Source organism: Haliotis rufescens, unplaced genomic scaffold, assembly GCF_023055435.1.
Source record: "Haliotis rufescens isolate VD_foot unplaced genomic scaffold, xgHalRufe1.0.p SCAF_18, whole genome shotgun sequence".
Lineage (NCBI taxonomy): Eukaryota > Metazoa > Mollusca > Gastropoda > Lepetellida > Haliotidae > Haliotis > Haliotis rufescens.
In genome coordinates, this window is record NW_025963868.1 from 21,753,895 (window position 1) to 21,772,234 (window position 18,340).

General features: G+C 41.0%; 1 protein-coding gene across 1 annotated transcript; it reads right to left on the bottom strand.

Annotated features, from left to right (window-relative positions):
* Positions 1 to 1,525: 1,525 nt before the first annotated feature.
* LOC125381489 (xylosyltransferase oxt-like) lies at positions 1,526 to 13,202 on the bottom strand. Its single transcript, XM_048398060.1, has 3 exons — positions 12,322 to 13,202; positions 3,920 to 4,047; positions 1,526 to 2,179 (listed from the first exon to the last, which is right to left on the bottom strand). The coding sequence occupies exons 1-3, from the start codon at positions 12,716 to 12,718 to the stop codon at positions 2,039 to 2,041; spliced, it is 666 nt and encodes a 221-aa protein (XP_048254017.1). The 5' UTR covers positions 12,719 to 13,202; the 3' UTR covers positions 1,526 to 2,038.
* Between the last annotated feature and the right edge of the window lie 5,138 nt (positions 13,203 to 18,340).

Consider the following 18,340-nt stretch of genomic DNA (forward strand, 5'->3'; position numbering starts at 1 on the left):
GTAATTGAAGATTTACTTATATGCACACAACCTATATAGACATATAAGTGTCTGTACTGAGTTCCATTTCAAGCCACAAAGTTGTCGTTATTTAACATAGATAAACACACCATTATTGTTCATTTGAAACAATACTGTTATCAAAAGATAGATCAACATTTATACAATGGAAGGTGCAAGTCAATAGTACGACCATGGTGAACACTGACGTATCTGTATGCTTACTATAAGAGCACACACAGAACATTTGCGTGTCTGAAGGGTTATCATCACATCTCATTGTCACGTCAGATATAGAGATATTTTATCACATGGCCATCATACCATCAAGGGCCAGGACAACATTCACAAATTTTAAAGTGAGCGCATCTGAAGCGAAAGCGTTGTGCTAGTACAGTGCTTGCAAGGTTTTGTATTGCTAGATATATTTGCTCTGTGCTAGAGTTTTCACTTAATGTTGATCCATTTCAGTTCCGGTAAAAAGTATGAAGTGAAGTAAGGTTACAACATCTAGACTCTCCAACTATGATTACCGACACAAAACATACATGTTGTAGCAACTACCGACATATAAATGCAACGCATAAGTGGCAATTTAACATCTTCTTTATCAATAAGGACTAATTAAGCTATTAAGTTAATATTTTATAAACAATTGTACAGGACATTTGATTACATATTCTTATGCGGTTACAGATTGCCCTTCGGCTGTCTATATGATTCCGAGATCATATATAGGTATACATAATTATGTATTGGACACATTCATCACTGGACTTCCGCATCTGTGTGTGGAAAATGTTTCCAGAGAACCTGCTAGGCAATGTGAGTCAAATATAAAAAAATGTATTTGTATGAAATAAGATGAATTATTGAGGTGATAATCAGATATTGATATTGGTAATGAGGCTATCTGTTCGTATACAATATTATGTCACTGTTTTATATTAATAGCACACACTTGTCAACCTAACCTGCCTAGTTCTAGCTGTCGAACCTGTAACTGTATTTGACTATAATACACCTGGTCTTTGAACGGCATTTAGATGTCATACAAATAAGAGAGACAATTCATGAATACCAACTTCTCTAATATGAGGAACACGTTTCGAAGTATATGCTTAGACCTTATCAAGTTGTCAGGTTATAAGCATATACTCCGAAACGTGAACATTAAGTTGACATCCACCGATTCTTTCTCTTTAACGCCTCTGCTTCAGTGCTTAGACACTCCTGTGTCAATGCGGGAGGAAACCTGAGCCGGTTTACATTTTGTTGAAATCAGCAAACATGGATATGGTTCTTACAAACCAAGAATACTACCAATAATGACATCTGAGGGACACAACGTCTTCGACTGGACCATCCGTAACGAAACCTTTCAATAACGATGCAAAAGTGCCCTGAACACAAAACGCTATGAGCGTTCAGGATTATTATGGAAGAGAATATATGGATGTCAACGTCTTTATTAAGAGGAACACAACGTTTCGGAGTATATGCATACTCCTTCACGAGGTGAATGAATGCCATGAGGCAGAGAGCATATATATGTACATGTAAGGACAACAAACTTGATAAGATTACCAATTACTTATCTATGATAACTTAAGTGTAAGCTTCTGTTTGCTTCCTTTGTTGGCTTCTACCCTTTGTTATTTTCCACCTTTTGTTAAGGGCATCCATATACTCTCTTCCTTATGCGTATCACTTCTAAATGCCTTTCAAAGACCAGTTCAGGATTGTTGCTCTTATCTAGCGACGCATGCACGTGAGGGTGGGTGTGGGTGTGTGGGTGTGGCTGCTTCTATTAGTGTGGACGAATGCCAATTTTATATTGTCAGTCCACGAAAAACATTTCGCAGTTAAACATGAATACCGACTCAGACACGCTTAATGCTGAGAGCCAGGCAGGGTGACAACAAGAACCATCTTTTAACGTCGTTTGGAAAGACGCGACCGGGGATCGAACCCCGACCTTCCTCTCTCCGGGCGGACGCTCTTCCCTCAAACCACGGAGGCGACCAAGAACGCTATGTCATGTTGTGTATACAGATGAGTACCATGTCCCTCCACATATTAGCGTTGTGTTTCCCGCACATGGACGTTGACAGTTGTTCTCATCATCTCTGATGTGACCAGTTGGAATAGAGTTGCCACAGAAGCACTGATTTCCTGACTGAAAACAAAAATAGTCAAATCTCCAAAAGTTGTCACTATTAATATATTGAACCGCAACAGAAAAGTCACCCCAAGTAAACATTGCATGAAAAGTTGTCATTTAAATATCTGGGTAATTCTTGTCAAAGTTTCTACCTTGTCCGGATATAAGAAATTTGATAATATAAAAACAAAGCAGATGACAATAAGCCCGATCGCCCAAACTCATCACGGTAACGGCCATGGTAACCCGATGCACGTGAGTTCCGTGCAAATTGAAATGCACATGCGTTCCCCCATTTCTTGCCCTATAAAAATCCACCCAGATCGGGTAACATTCATTCGTTATTGAATTGCTACCACGTGCCCAGATCGACAAGAAATCAGCGACATCAAGCCCTTGGACGATTGCAAGTTGGACAAACTGCCCGGCAAGTAGCCATTGCATTTCAAGTCAACATAAGGACCATATACAGGCTCCAGCAACGGTACCAGACCACCAACACTACAGATGAACGACCACGTAGTGGAAGACCAAGGGGTCACTAACCGACGTCAGGATCGTCAGATTGTGCGACAGCATCTTCAGGGATCGCTTTGTTACTGCTGCGGAAACTGCTCGACAGACCATGGGGACACACCTCCACTGTCACAGGCCACACCAAGGACCCATTCTGACACCACATCATCGCCGGGACCGTCTTCAGTGGGCACCACAGCACCAGCATTGCGCCACCAGCAGTGAAGAGGCCTCTTCTCAGACGAAAGTCGTTACTGTATCTCAACAGCAGATGACAGAGAGTCTTGCGACGCCGTTATTTGGATGCTTGTGTTGTTGAGAGAGACCCGTAGGGTGGTCCGAGCATCATGGTCTTCCAGAACATGGATTCAGTGTTGTCACAGCAGCTCGGTACATTGATCAAATCTTGAGACCACACGCCACACCTCTTTTGGCACGTCGCCATAACCACGAGTTTCAGCATGATAACGCCCGTGCCCACACTGCGAGAGCAACACGGGACTTCCCCCAGAAGAAAGGCATCAGAACCATGCAGTGGCCTGCCCTCAGTCCCGATATAAATCCCATTGAACACCTACGGGAGGAGATTCAAAGACGGCTGAATGACGTCTGAACAAGGCCGACAACTGCAGCTGAACTGCGTCAGGCGTTCCTCAGACTGTGGGCTCAAGTGCCTATGGCCTTTATCAACCGTCTCATCCATTCCATGTATCGACGTTGCACGGCAGTCATCAATGCACATGGCGGACACAGGGAATACTGATTTGTGGTGCCATTTTCTTAGGGACTAGTGTTGTGTTTAACTTTAAGAACATTTGACACTTTAATTTCAACCTTGATGATCAGTTTTGCCAAGTTTCATCTTTTTGATATGTCCTAAAGTATGTTCACAGTGTTTGGACCAATAAGGTTTCTCATATATCTAGCCATGGTGACGTTCCTTTGCGGTTCAGAATAGTTACAAATGATGATAAGATACGATGGAACATAAATACTTTTAACTGGTATCGTGAAGTGTGAAATTGTTTTTATTCAACAGTGCCCGAGACATGTAAGTTGTATACCTTCAGGAAAATTACTGCTCTGTTCTACAGTGCTTTGGACAGATACGTCGCTGGTTATATTTCCTGGCAATATATACACCAGTAGTTCTCTGTCCTGCAGTGGTTTAGACGGATGGCTGTACATCTCGGCGAAACATACATACAAACATACGCTGGCTTTACCTTGATGACTTACCTGAGTGCCCGCAAGTGCGTATCCCTCTGTTGTGCAGTACGCTGTACACACCTCTTGGGTCAAGCTTTGGCTTGAATATGGATGTGGCAATATACGTGCCGCGCTATCCTTAAAACAACCAAGATATTCTGTAATAAAAGAAGTTATATATTATCTGGTGCGCCATTGGTTGTTTGCTGCAAGAGCTATAGAACGATGATAGCCATGACATGTGAAGTTAATACCAAGTCTAGTGGTCTAAGGTGCCGCGATATGTGCCATAAACATTATCTAGCATACATTACTCTTCCTTGACATTATCCAGCATACAATACGTATCCTCAACACCCATTTCAATACATGTCATCAACATAGTCAAACATACAATGCGTGTCATTGACATTATTTAGCTTAATAAAATACGTGTCATTGTCATTATCTAGCACACAAGTTTCATTGACATTATGAAGCATACGATACATGACATCAACACTATCGAGGATATACTATGTGTCATTATCATTATCAAGGATGTAATACGTGTCATTAACACTATCCATGATACAATACGTGTCATTAAAACTATCCATGATGTAATACGTGTCATTAACGCTATCCAGGATAGAATACGTGTCAATAACATTATCCAGGATACAATACGTGTCATAAACACTATCCAGGATACAATACGTGTCATTAACACTATCAAGGATACGTCACGTGCCATTAACGCTATCCGGGATGCAATACGTGTCACTAACACTATCCAGGATACAATACGTGTCATTAACACTATCAAGGAGATAATACGTGTCATAAACACTATCAAGGATACAATACGTGTCATTAACACTATCCAGGATACAATACTTGTCATTAACACTGTCCAGGATACAACCTTGTCATTAATACTATCAAGGATACAAAACGTGTCATTAACACTATCCAGGATGCAATACGTGTCATTAACACTAACCAGGATACAATACGTGTAATTAACACTATCCGGGATACAATACGTGTCATTTTCACTATCAAGGATACAATACGTGTCACTGACAGTATCCAGGATACAATACTTGTCATTTACACTATCCAGGATACAATACATGTCATTAATACTATTAAGGATCAATACGTGACATTGACACTATCCAGGATACAATACGTGTCATTAACACTATCCAGGATAGAATACGTGTCATGAACACTATCCAGGATACAAACCGTGTCATTAACACTATCCAGGATGCAATACGTGTCATTGACACTATCAAGGATACACTACGTGTTATGAACACTATCCAGGATACAATACGTGTCATTAACACTATCACGGATACAATACGTGTCATAAATACTATCAACGATACAAAACGTGTCATTGACACTATCCAGGATACAATACGTGTCATTAACACTATCCAGGATACAATACGTGTCACACACTATCCAGGATACAACACGTGTCATTAACACTATCCAGGATACACTACGTGTCACACACTATCCAGGATACAATACGTGTCATTAACACTATTCAGGATACACTACGTGTCATTAATACTATTAAGGATACAATATGTGTCATTAACACTATCCAGGATAAAATACGCGTCACACACTATCCAGGTTACAACACGTATCATTAACACTATCCAGGATACACTACGTGTCACTAACACTATCAGGGATACAATACGTGTCATTAGCACTATCCAGGATACAATACGTGTCATTAACACTATCCAGGATAAAATACCTGTCATTTACACTATCAAGGTGATTAACACCATGTCATGTTAAGTGTCCATAGTCCATCATGTATTAAAATGTCAATATGCAAGGGGCAATAAAAACTCACTATTTCAATAAAACTAAAATCCAATGCAAGACTGAAAGAAAGCAAACATACACCATGTTTGCATTATTTAGGTGCGTGTAACTAGGAATAAATATAGAAATCTGCCTGAAGGCGATTGCCCGAACACAACCAACTTGTTCGTTTTGTCGATAGTCCATGTATTAACCTTTTTGTTTAATGGAGGAAAATATGAAGCAAACCTTGTTTTACCTTCGTGAGCTAAATGTGTTGTTTCTCTTATACGCGGTTTATAAAGGACATTATAGCTAAAATGGATAGAATTCTCATTAAACCGCCCGCATGTTATCAAAAATGAGCGGGCCACTGTAACTTGATAATGCCCTCATATTGCTTGACAACGGGCCATTATCACGTCCGTTGTTAGATGAGGCGATATTTGTTCAATAGTGACGTCATCTAGTTTGTTCTATGACGCTTCCATATTTGTAAAAGTGGGTCAGTGACATTCGTGTTGATTGCAGTAAATGTTTCAAAACCGATATTGTTGTTTCTTTTTTTTGATTACAAATTCCATCCATTTTAGCTATAATAACGGTAACGCTATTTTTCAGGGCATTATCATTTGCGGAAGCCTTCGGTCATTTCAACTGCCCTCCTTCGTCGGGCAGCTAATGGAAAACCTCAGGCTTCTGCAAATGATAATGCCCTGAAAAGTAGCGTTACCCTTATATTGTAGCTAAAATGGATAGCATTATGATTAACCTCCTGGATGTCAGAGGGACATACATATCCCTCCTCTACAACCCTTACTTTGAAGTCGAATAAAATTCAAAATCCATCACCCACACAAATACACTTCACAGTTTTGAATAAGGTGGGAAATTCCCCGTTCTGTGTTTTCATCCACTGGCATTTGAGGCCAAGCAAAAGTACTTTAAAATGACCTCTGAAAATTATAGGTACATCGTAAATGTCGCCATGTTTTACACATTACGAAATCACCACTAATGGTGTTATTTACAGCATGTTTTGAAATCTAAATTTCGGATATTTACTCGGAGAAATGAATTTCAAAAGTAGCATATTAGTGATCACGGGTATCTGTCTTGTATCAAATCACCAACGAGCATTCCAAAACGTCGCCGATAACCCTAGAATCGTTTAGAATGTTTTGGAAAATACGCAACACGAACGCTCATGTGAACTTTCCACCATATTGGAAAGTGTTTACAAAATCACGTTTCAGGTACACCGGTTGAGGCGCCTGTAACATCACGTATATTTCAAACTTAGCTGCGAAACATACATCCTTGAATTCCTCATACATTTCAGAATCAAATGACTAATGGTCACCAATACAAAGTGCCTAGATGAAATCAAGCAAAATAAATTAGGTGTGTAAACGTACGCTGTGTTCGAAAAACTGCACTTGTTTGAAATGTAAACAAAGCAAAATTCAGATTTTACACAGTGTAGCTTTTTCTCCTACTTTGAGCTATCCATTTGTCCTTTCGTTCACCAATGATCTTTCCAAAACGTCTCCTTTAACCCTATAATCGTTTGGAATGTTTTGGAAAATACGCAAACACGAACGCCGAAGTGAACTTTCCGCCATATTGGATAGTGTATACAAAATCACGTTTCATGTACACCGGTTGTGAGACGCCTATGATATCACGTATTTTTCAAACTTAGCAATACACACATCCTTGAATTCCTCATACATTTTAGAATCAAATGACCAATGGTCTTTGTCACCAATAGATAGTGGTTGGATGATATCAAGCAAAATAAGTTAGGTGTGAAAACGAACGCTGTGCTCGACAAACTGCACTTGTTTGAAATGTAAACAAAGCAAAATACAGATTTTAATACAGATTTTACACAGTGTAGCATTTTCTCTTATTTATTCGTCTATTCGTTCAAGATATTGGCTCAACATTTTCAGAATATGCATGGGAAGAGAATCGTAGGAAGAATTAGGGAATTTAAAATAGATACATTGCAGTGATTTGATATTTTCCACAGAAATTTTCAAAGTTACCGTCCTGTGTGACGCCATGACTGAATCGAGATTTTCCATACCATGAACGAAAATTAGGGGAGATTTATATTAATCAAAACACCAGTGTCGTCTTTCTCGCCATGACGTCAAAAAGAAAGGTGTTATTTTTTTGTATTTCATTCCATTTGATGTTAAGGCTAGAGCTGCATTAATATTGGTGCAACATTAGTCAAATTACACTTACACAATCAGGAGAATGTTGGAATCTAAGGACTAAGTTATAGGTTAGATAGGGCCATCCATTTCTCTATTACCTCGTTTGTATTAAGTACGATTTCATAATTTCTTATGTTTTTTAATAACTAAACGTATACAGTTTAAATATCGATATTTGTGTTGGAATAGTTTGGTTCCTGGTGAACAAAACACCACGAAAATATTTTTGTCCTTACCCAAAGCTAATTCTCACCAAGTGACCTGAGTTGCAATAAACGAGTGCTAAGCATAGCGGAGTTATGCCCCCTTTTCTTTGTACGTGCGTAACCTCTCTGTCGCCTTTTGACGTCATGAAGAAAAATCAGTTTTCGTCCTTTACGGCATGCTTTCTTTGGTATTGAATGTATGTCGATATACATACGCATATAACTCCATTTGATATATAGTTATGTCGTTCAGATATTAGGCAGTAATTGTTCGCTCACTGTTTCTGTAAAACCTCTAAATAAAAAAATCGTCGCACCGTACTTTAATCTGTGTACGATAAAAAGCGAAGAAATTTACTGTTTTCCTAAGCAGAATAAATTCGCGGACAACACTTAGAAGTGTATTTTTTTAAAAACTGGTTTATATTTGCCGTTACATTTACACCATTAAATAGGAAATATAATATTCTCCACCTCTGCGTAATTTTATATTCAGAGGTAGATCCAGTGCCGCGTGAGCGCAATTCTCGCACAACCTTAGGAAAATGTGCGTCAGTAAAAAAACTCGGCATCGCACGCATGTTATCAGAAATGAGCGGGCCATTTAAGGATTGACTGTGTATTTTTTTCGGTTCATTGAGGTATGAATCGAAAAACCGATGTGCAAACTGTAGCGGATTCTTACAAAGGTTTGCACATCGGCTTTTCGATTCATACCTCAATGAACCGTTAAAAATACACAGTCAATGCTTATAACTAAATTCGACAACGTAAAACATGTTTTATCTACAATAGTTTAACCAAAAACAGTTGTATATATCAAAACAGACTAAAATGACGAGAATGATAAACGTTCCAGGTGTAGGAATACATGTACATGCTGTGGCGTGACATGAATCAGGTGATCGTTTAATTAAAGCACATAACTTGACACGCCTACACAGTATGTAGCCAATCAACGGAGAGTAGGATCAAAACAATGTTCGTTGGACCTGTCAATTAAGGCAAGAGGCGAAAAGAACTGCAACAGTCAGACTGTAATGACCTGGAAGAAATATGAAGAATTGTATCAAATAACATGGTCAGTTACCGACAGATTCAAACATTACTTCCCTGACTACGGTAAAACACAGTAGGAAAAATACTAGTCAGAAAGGAAACACGAAGACATGAAAGTTGAACCGGGGCGTGCGGGAAAAAAAACAGGCGAGCGAGCCTGCATGTTTACTGTTTCATTCATTCTCGGCCTTCGGTTTCAAAGGGTAGTTTGGACAATGAATATGCATGAAAGTCGCTTAATGTCCTGTGCATGACGATACACGTGAGCAGAAAGGGAATTACCTCGACTGTAATATTAGGATTCCCCGACATTCCGCAGTAATAAAAGGGAAATGAATGCAATAACAAGTGACCAATTCTGCTAATCAGAATGCAGGAATTTCAATGAACACAACGACAATTTAATTATTGTAACTTGATAATGACCTCATATTGCTTGACGGCGGGCCATTAGCACGTCCTTTTTTAGGTGACGTCATATTGATGTTCAATAGTGACGTCATCTGGTTTGTTCTATGACGCTTCCTGTTTGTAAACGTGGGTGAGTGACATTCGTTGTGTGCTGATTGCAGTAAATGTTTCAAAACCGATATTGTTGATTATTTTTTATTTGATAACAAATTCTATCCATTTCAACTATGATAACGGTAACGCTATTTTTCATTGCATTATCATTTGCAGTAGACCTCGGTCTCTTCAACTGCCCTCCTTCGTCCGGCAGTTAATGGAAGACCTCGGGCTGAAAAACATGAAAAATAGCGTTACCCTTATAGTATACAAATGTAATGAGTGACAGCAGAACAGCTTCGAGACATCATGTATGGCGCTGTTAGGAGCCACGCAAATTCATGTTGTTAGAACCTTTGTGCTTGGTTGCAAGAGTGTCCGTCGCTACATTGCCGCAAGACTGGCGATCATTAAACCGACCAAGAAACGACCGCCCACAGGTCACAATCCCTCATGGGGATCTCTATCCCCGCACATGGCAGTTACGCAATAGGTTTACTGACAGTGATGTCATCAGTTTCGACGTCATTGCGTCAGCGCATCAGCACGCTGTGTACGCCTGGAAACTCAGGCTTACATACATTTCTGGGGTGTGGCTGGGCAGCTTATATGTGGGGTTTGTTGTGTGAGATGATTGCCGCTGAGTGAATGACAAAGGGTGCTGTTTCAGCTTGTTTCATGCTGACGGAAGATTCCGAGTCTACTGCCAGAAAGGTAAAAGGGTTGCTCCAGGCGCCATGCTGAAGGTTCATCTCAATGTACGTGGGTTTGTTTATTTGTTTGTTTGTTTGTTTGTTTGTTGTTTAACGCCGCACTCAGCGATAATACAGCAATATGACGGCGGTCTGTAAATAATGGAGTCTCGACCAGACAATCCAGTGATTGACATCATGAGCATCGATCCATGCAATTGGGATACTATGACATGCATCAACCAAGTCAGCGAGCCTGACCATCCGATCCCGTTAGTCGCCTTATACGACAAGCATAGATGCCTTTTACGGCAAGCATTGGTTCTATCCCTGATCTCCAGGGGGCCAATGTACGTGGGAGTGACACGCTGTGGTGAGGGATTTGCGGACAAACTAAGACCAAGCTGGTGGTTATGAGAAAAGAAATATCTTTAAAATGGTACTGGGATCAGGTTCTGCAAGCAGGAGCAACAGTGACGGTTAATCTAAAATGACAACGCCCATACCACTAGGATCACCCAGGACTTCGCTCTTTAGCTATGTACTGCATGTTCACTCTTTCACCTTCTCAAATTCTGTTGGATCACCCAGGAAGACAAATAAGACAACGTGTTCTTGCCTCTCACCGTTTCTTGCTGGAACAATACTAACTGAGGGTTGCAACGCGTCCATGGTGACATCATCGGGTGCCTAACATTCTTCGTGACACCTCGTCTTCAAACTTGCCATGATTCCCAAGGAAGCCATGGGAGATATTGCGACTTTATTTGAAGTCTTTGAAAGGACCGGGTCATTTTACATGACTGATCTGCGTGCATGTAGTTAGATGCCACCTGACAGAACCATGCTGCATGTATGTTGAAATATTTCACTTTGTACCATTGCTTCATGTGTATACAGGAACGCGTGTGTGGTCATCCAAGTGAACTGAAGCTGGAGACTAAAGTTGTGACTTACTTGAATCACATGCCCATGTATCTGTAAACAAGTTGGATCTACACTGGCAAACTCCGAGAAGACAGACTGTTCCCATAGCCAGACAGCCCGCATCACTGCTGCAACTGGAACCAATTTGCTTCTCGCCTTCAACAGATTGAGGAAACCAGATACACAGTAAGTGCTCTGTTTGGATATTAAATATTTAGCCTATATTTTCGCCTGCATGAAAACTTGTTAAATTAAAAAATACCATTTGCATAAGCAATAACCCCGCCAAATCCCCATGAAGATCCGGGTCTTCAGCATCCCATGCTTGTCCTAAGAGGCGACTGGATTGAGTGGTCAGGCTCACTGACTTGGTCGATGCTTGTCATAGTATCCCAGTTGCGCAGATCTATGATGTCAATCACTAGATTGTCTGGTCCAGACTGGCTTGTTTACAGATCGCCGCCATACTACTGGAATATTGCTGAGTGCGCCATTACACAAGACACAAACTTACGATCAATGTCCACTTGCATCTACGAATCATTAACTGACATCCAAACATGGCACATGCATTGTCTTATATAAATCATAAGACGGTAATCATATATCGTTTCTGTATCATTGCATGACCTGTTTTTTTTTCCATGCATATTAGACAATAGTGTGTTACACAATGGTGTAACCATGAAACGTGGGGCGGTCGGGTAGCCTAGTGCTTAAAGCGTTCGCTCGTCACGCCGAAGACCCGGGTTCGATTCCAGACATGGGTACAATGTGTGAAGCCCTTTTCTGGTGTCCCCCGCCGTGATATTGCTGGAATATTGCTAAACGCGGCGTAAAACCGTACTCACTCACTCCCAATAAAACGTATCTATATTTTCATGCAATGACGATGCATAGATAAACAGGACACAGAAGTCAGGCGGGGGCTTCGTCATGTTTTGTTTTTTTTCTGATGAAATACTGTCCACAATGTCATAACCTACCTTTGCACGTCAGGTACAGTTTGTTTCCAGTTTCTGTCGAGGTGTTAACGAGATGGGGAGACGTGAAGGTGGACGCGTGCCCTCGGCAGCTGTTGGTGTTCAAGTTGAATTGATAACTGAAGCAGTTGGTGTCCAACAGACAGAGACGGAAACAAAGCTGGGGGTGCGGCGCCGGCCTAGACCACAGGTGATAGTCCAATACGACGAGGTTATCAAACGCCGGTGAGTTAGTCACCAAACAATCATCACACAGGTCGACTGACAAAACGTTATATGAAAATAAAACCATCACCATCAACACCAAATGGTCATGAGTACTAGTATGTTGTATCAATGTTGGTGACAATGCCATATTGTGAAGCAGGCACTGCGTTTTCTTGTGAAATAAGGGTCTCATAGAATTCTGAGATTCCTGGTTCCTGAGGTCCGCGGTGACCCTTTCTCTCAGTAGACGTGTACGTGGTACCCCAGGCAGATGGTCATTAATGTACCTAGGTCTCAGTTTGTCTTGCTTGTAACTAATGGTCACAAGCTGATTTTGTCTGTACACCCACAGCCAATGGTAGGCTGTGTAGATCTGTAAAGTATGCACTTAGTTAAGGTGTGACCTAATATTATCTGATGCTCCGTACGCCGCATCATCAGGATATAGGTAACATATATATCCTCTGAAACTTTGTAATCTCCATCTTCAGTGGCAGCGCAGGGTTTGTCCTGGGTGTGCAATCTGACCTCAGTTACTGTGTCTCCGATATCCTCTAATATTAATTCTCGGTTACCGTGTACCTGTTGTCCATGGTACCCATATAAATGTACCACACGAAACGGTGTATATTTCAAGTATTATCGGCAAAAGTGTGGCATGTGTTTCACGATCCCATGCGTGTTCGTACGTACCGAATAAAATAAAGGCACATATGGTGTGTGCGGTCTCAACGCTTCATCGCCAACTCTTTTCACATTAGCAACCACGCTTTACATCTCATGCCACCCATTGGTAGAGATCTGTTTATGGTAAATACGAGAACGTTTTCATTCACACAATACAAGATCAATGCAAACCCAACTATATTTCGTTTTGGTTTTGTTAGATAAGCATAAATATGAACAAGTAATATTGATTGTCAGGTGTCGAGTTGGTTGTATGATCAGTGTGAGAATATTTATGTTATTAACAAACACTCCTAACATTCCTTCCTATCAAATAATTCGATTTGTCCAAGAGAGAGGCCACTTTCATGGCAAGAACGATTGATTCGTCTCTTGTACTATGAGAATTTACTTAAGAACGGGAAATATATTGAATTTGATTCCAAGTAAAATGGATAAAATTATTGATTCATTAAACCGCACGCATTTTAAGAAATGAGCGGGCCACTGTAACTTGATAATGCCCTCATACTGCCTGATGACGGGCCATTATCACGTCCGTTGTTAGGTGTCGTCATATTTGTTCAACAGAGACGTCATCTATGACGCTTCCGTATTTGTAAACGTGTGCCACTCTGAATGAGAAGGCCTAGCTGTGATAACTGTTTCCAGTTGCCAGGAACCGAAGGGTGACAGCAAGCTTCAGCCCAGGACTCAAAGATCTTCTCCAATTAGGACCTTGTTTGGTCAATCCGAGTGTGAGTCTTAGGACTGTTATAGTGCAAACCATTTCAATATTTTTATTTAAAATAGTGCAAACCATTTCAATACTTTTATTTTACATTTCATTTATCTAAATACCTAACTGGTTCAATATGTTTCCAAGTGCACCGAAATTCTATGCCCTTCGTCTGTTTAATATATTCAGCAAACATTCGGCGTATCCCCTCTTATCATAAGCCCCTCCGGGCAGGACCCTTAATCTCCAGCGCTATCTATACATTTCAGTTAACACCTCCTAACGTCGCCGGATCTTACGTATATACATACACGTGGGGCAATGACCTTGCCACACGTTACGTAATACCTCGATCTACAAAAGCCGACTGACATGGTCCGTCAGGATGGGCATGGCTTCAGCCCTGCACAACCAACAATCTAAAAACAACAATAAAATCCTAATTCTCACCGACTCCCTTAGTGGACTACAAGCCCTCCAAAACAAAAATACCAAAAAACGACCTGAATTAATAAACCAAATACTTAAAATCTCCAACGACCTAACAAAAGCAGGCAAACAAATAACCTTCTTGTGGATCCCCGCCCACGTAGGAATTTACGGCAACGAAAGCGCCGATAAAGCAGCTAAATTATCTCTCAAAAAACCAGAAATAAGCCTTAACCTACCCATCTCAAAATCAGAAATTAAAAGTGTAAACAAACAAAAAATAACCAAAAAATGGCATAATCAATATCAAAACTCAAATAGCCAAATCAAAAAAGTGCTCAGAAAACCACTAGCCAAACCTAAAATCCTACACCCCTCTAAAAAAATTGACAGATTAATTACAAAACTCCAAACAGGACACACGAACTTAAATAACCACCTAAAAAAACTTAAAAGACACACCACAGGCAACTGACCCCACTGCAAACAACCCGAAACCACAGAACACGCACTCATCCACTGCACCCACTACCAAACACACAGAACCACACTACAAACCACCCTCAATCTAAATAAGGTTCCTACCCTAGATGAAATACTAAACCCTCAAAATAAACTAGAAAACTTCAAGGCCATAAGCGTATTCCTAATCAAAACAGAACTAATTAAGCGCATCTAAAAACTCATTAATCTACCAATCCAAAATCCAATAAACATACAAACACCCACCTCACCCGGCTTCCTTAGTTCCCTCCTCCACCCACCTTGGCATTTATTCCAAATTTAAAAATTCCAAAAATTCAATATAAGCAACCCCTAAAAGCCCCCTCTTGGGTTGCACACACCACTTTCACCCTTTTCGGAATACACTAAATGGTCCGGCCAGGCCCGTGTGCGAAATACGCTACAGTCGGAAAGCGCACGTTAAATCTCGTATATCAGTCAGTCAGTCAGTCCGTCAGGGAGACAGCCAGAAGGTAAGTGACAGAACGGTTCTCCCACCCGGGAAGATTGGCCACCCGGTCCCGGTGTGCGTTCTGTCACGTTATTATCAACCTTTTCGACTTATTCCTAACCATCAACAATAAACATGGCTGCTGTCGTCTTAAACTTCACCCCTGAGTTTTGTCTTCCGTCATCACCCTGAGCTACCATCCGAGGGACGAAACTTACGCACCTGGACAGAACGAAACATGATAGGCTCCATTCTGAGGTAGCCCACGAAATCACCCCGACTTTCTCTCACCAACTCTGGCATCATATCCTCATAGTCTTCTAGCTGTGGGCTTCCTGCGATCCAATGCCTCAGCCAATACTGCCTTCGCCTTGTCCTTCTCATTCTTCTCTACACCATCATGGCAGCAACTGCTGCATGTTGATTTATTCTTTGCAGGTGAAGCAACTGCAACTATTCTGCTGTTAACATCTTGACAACTTGCAAAGAAATGATTTCATTCAGAAAAGCACACTTTTATATGCACTATGTTTTGATGAGTGATTGGTCGACAACTAGTCACCGAACAGTCCCCGTTTAGTTGCAACAAGTCGCCGAAGATTCGCTGACTAGTCACCGATCGGTCTCAACAAGTTGCAAACATTTCGCCGTAACTGCGGTAAACAGTTGCCGACCAATCACTGACCAGTTGCAACTCCTAGCGCTGATTGATCGGTGATCATACCCTAATTCCAAATATGGGCAGAAGTTGTTGCACCGGTCTCAACGATCGCCAGTCGGTCGCAAAGGAAATCAGTCGCCAAGAGGTTGCATCGAGGCCGCATTGTCTGTGTGACTGTAGCTAAAGTTAACCTAATGAAGCTTGGCGATTTATAAATATGGTCCCTCCTGTTGCAATCGTTATGACGGAAAATGTAGGCCCACATTTTGAAATTGATAACGAGCTCTTATTAAGCAGCCTAATGAAGCTAGTAGGCAATATTACAAATGTTCGCCCACTTATTTCGATCACCATATATGACAGGAACAATGTGGGACCGTATTTTAGAGGGGGAACGGGTGGCTCCAGTCGCCTAAGGAGCCGTGATTCGCCGTGCAGAGTTGCGTCCCTTGGGCACGCCAGAAACCTATGATTGTGGGTTCGAATCCCGGTTCGCCCCGATTATGTTTCTAGGTTTGTCAGCACCATACCTGTGCTCGCAGGTTTCACCGAATTGGTAAACGTCTTAGGCCTGCATCACTTCAGGAATTCCTCCCACATTAAGCTGACACGCCGCAATATAACTGGAGTACTGTTAAAAGCGTCGTAAAAACTCACTCACTCACCACGTTATACGTTACTTAACTTTTAGAAAATTGCTACCAGCACTAAACCAACCAAAGAGGATGTACATATTACACTCAATGTATGACAACTATTGATGTGAGCCCACCTGCAGTCATCTCTATTCAGAAAATAAAATGGGTCCATATTTGTTGAAAACTAATATTAACGAGTTATTATTTCATTGGCAAGCACCGTTTTTAATTTTCTGCAAGTTACGGCTGGAAAGAAAAATATATAATGTTTTCAAACATTTAATTAAGAATAAGGTTTACCTTAGGGGTTAGATGGCTAGTTAATAGTTGGACCAACGACAACGTTCAGCGTGACTGACGCCATTTTTCGCAAATACGAAAACAACTTCTAAGTCTATCGGTCACTCAGATCCGTAGTACGTCGGGCATACGTCTTTAAAATATAATGAAAAGACATATGTACATAGATATGAATGAAACTGACGCAATCAATTAATGTTAATAATTATTTATTTTTCGGTTGTGGCATTTCGTGCACAGTCTGCTTTGACAGCGAGATGAGCCATCAGTAAGCATCTGTTTATTCCCAGGAATGTCATACACGAGGTGCAGATATGGATCTATCTTTTCACAGGGGATAAATGGTTCACGTTACACATCGGTAATCTATAAGTTGTTATGAAAAGACACGGTTCTACCTATAGCTAATAGCATTCTGAAATGATCCAAGATCCAAGTGCGTCCTTGTGGAAATAAACAATACTGATTGCAATGTAAGGTTGTACGAGTAGCGAGGTAATTCTCACCTCAATGGTCGTGAATTTTATCTAGGAATAAAAAGCAAGTGCGTTTTATTCAAACATTTCATCTGAATGGGAACAGCTGTTATTATGAAGGAGAAACATGTATTGCTTCAGTTTTAGAGGCAACCAAGTTCCCGTGTATGGAACCACAGAGACCTGCATGATACTCCATAGTATGCACATTAAGTACTTGCTATTGGTTGTATGGCTCCAATACACCGTTCAATTCTCAATCTGGAATAGAGTTAATATATTGTTTTAAGGCTGCATAAAATCCCGTTCAGACACTTTGGGCGCCCCGCTCCTTGTTAAGGCAACGTGGCGTCATCTAGCAGCACAAACTTTAAGTCTAAGAAGGCGATCATGTGACGTGCTTTATGTACAAGCGCTACAACAGCCGTGAACGGTTAATATTACAAACACATGGACTGCTGGTGGCAATCGGACAGTTCCAGTAAGAGATGCGCTTTTCATATAGCTGGAATATTGCTGAGTGTGGCATTCAACAACAAACAATCAAATCTTTTCGCGAACACCTGGTGCCATCACTGATTTTCTGTGATCCATTCGTTTCATGTTCACCATTATTTCACCTTTAAGCTTAATGGAATCTTTTTCAGCAGATAATCGAGACCGATCATTCCCCGACATTTACATGAACTGAGCAGTTCTTCCTGCTGATGGACTAAAGTCCCCGAGTTTCATCATAATCTCAGTCGCATTTATGACGTCAGCTACAAAAGACATGTTAGGCCAACGTCACGTTGTGTGCTAACCCACTTAGACACCATGCCGTAGTTTAACATGGATCCCCACTCAGACACAGTATACTGACTCCGAGCCGACCAGTCCTTGTTTATCCCCTTAATGCCGAGCGCCAGGCAGGGTTAGAGGAAGTACTATCTCTTAACGTCTTTTGGTATG

What these genes read in the sequence shown, in the direction of transcription:
- LOC125381489 (XM_048398060.1), bottom strand. Translation starts at nt 12,718, where the DNA reads ATGAGACCCTTATTTCACAAGAAAACGCAGTGCCTGCTTCACAATATG. An exon ending in ACTGTACCTGACGTGCAAAG is followed by an intron (nt 4,048 to 12,321) that starts GTAGGTTATGAC and finishes CTTTTATTACAG; the next exon opens with AATATCTTGGTTGTTTTAAG. An exon ending in ACGCACTTGCGGGCACTCAG is followed by an intron (nt 2,180 to 3,919) that starts GTAAGTCATCAA and finishes TTTTGTTTTCAG; the next exon opens with TCAGGAAATCAGTGCTTCTG.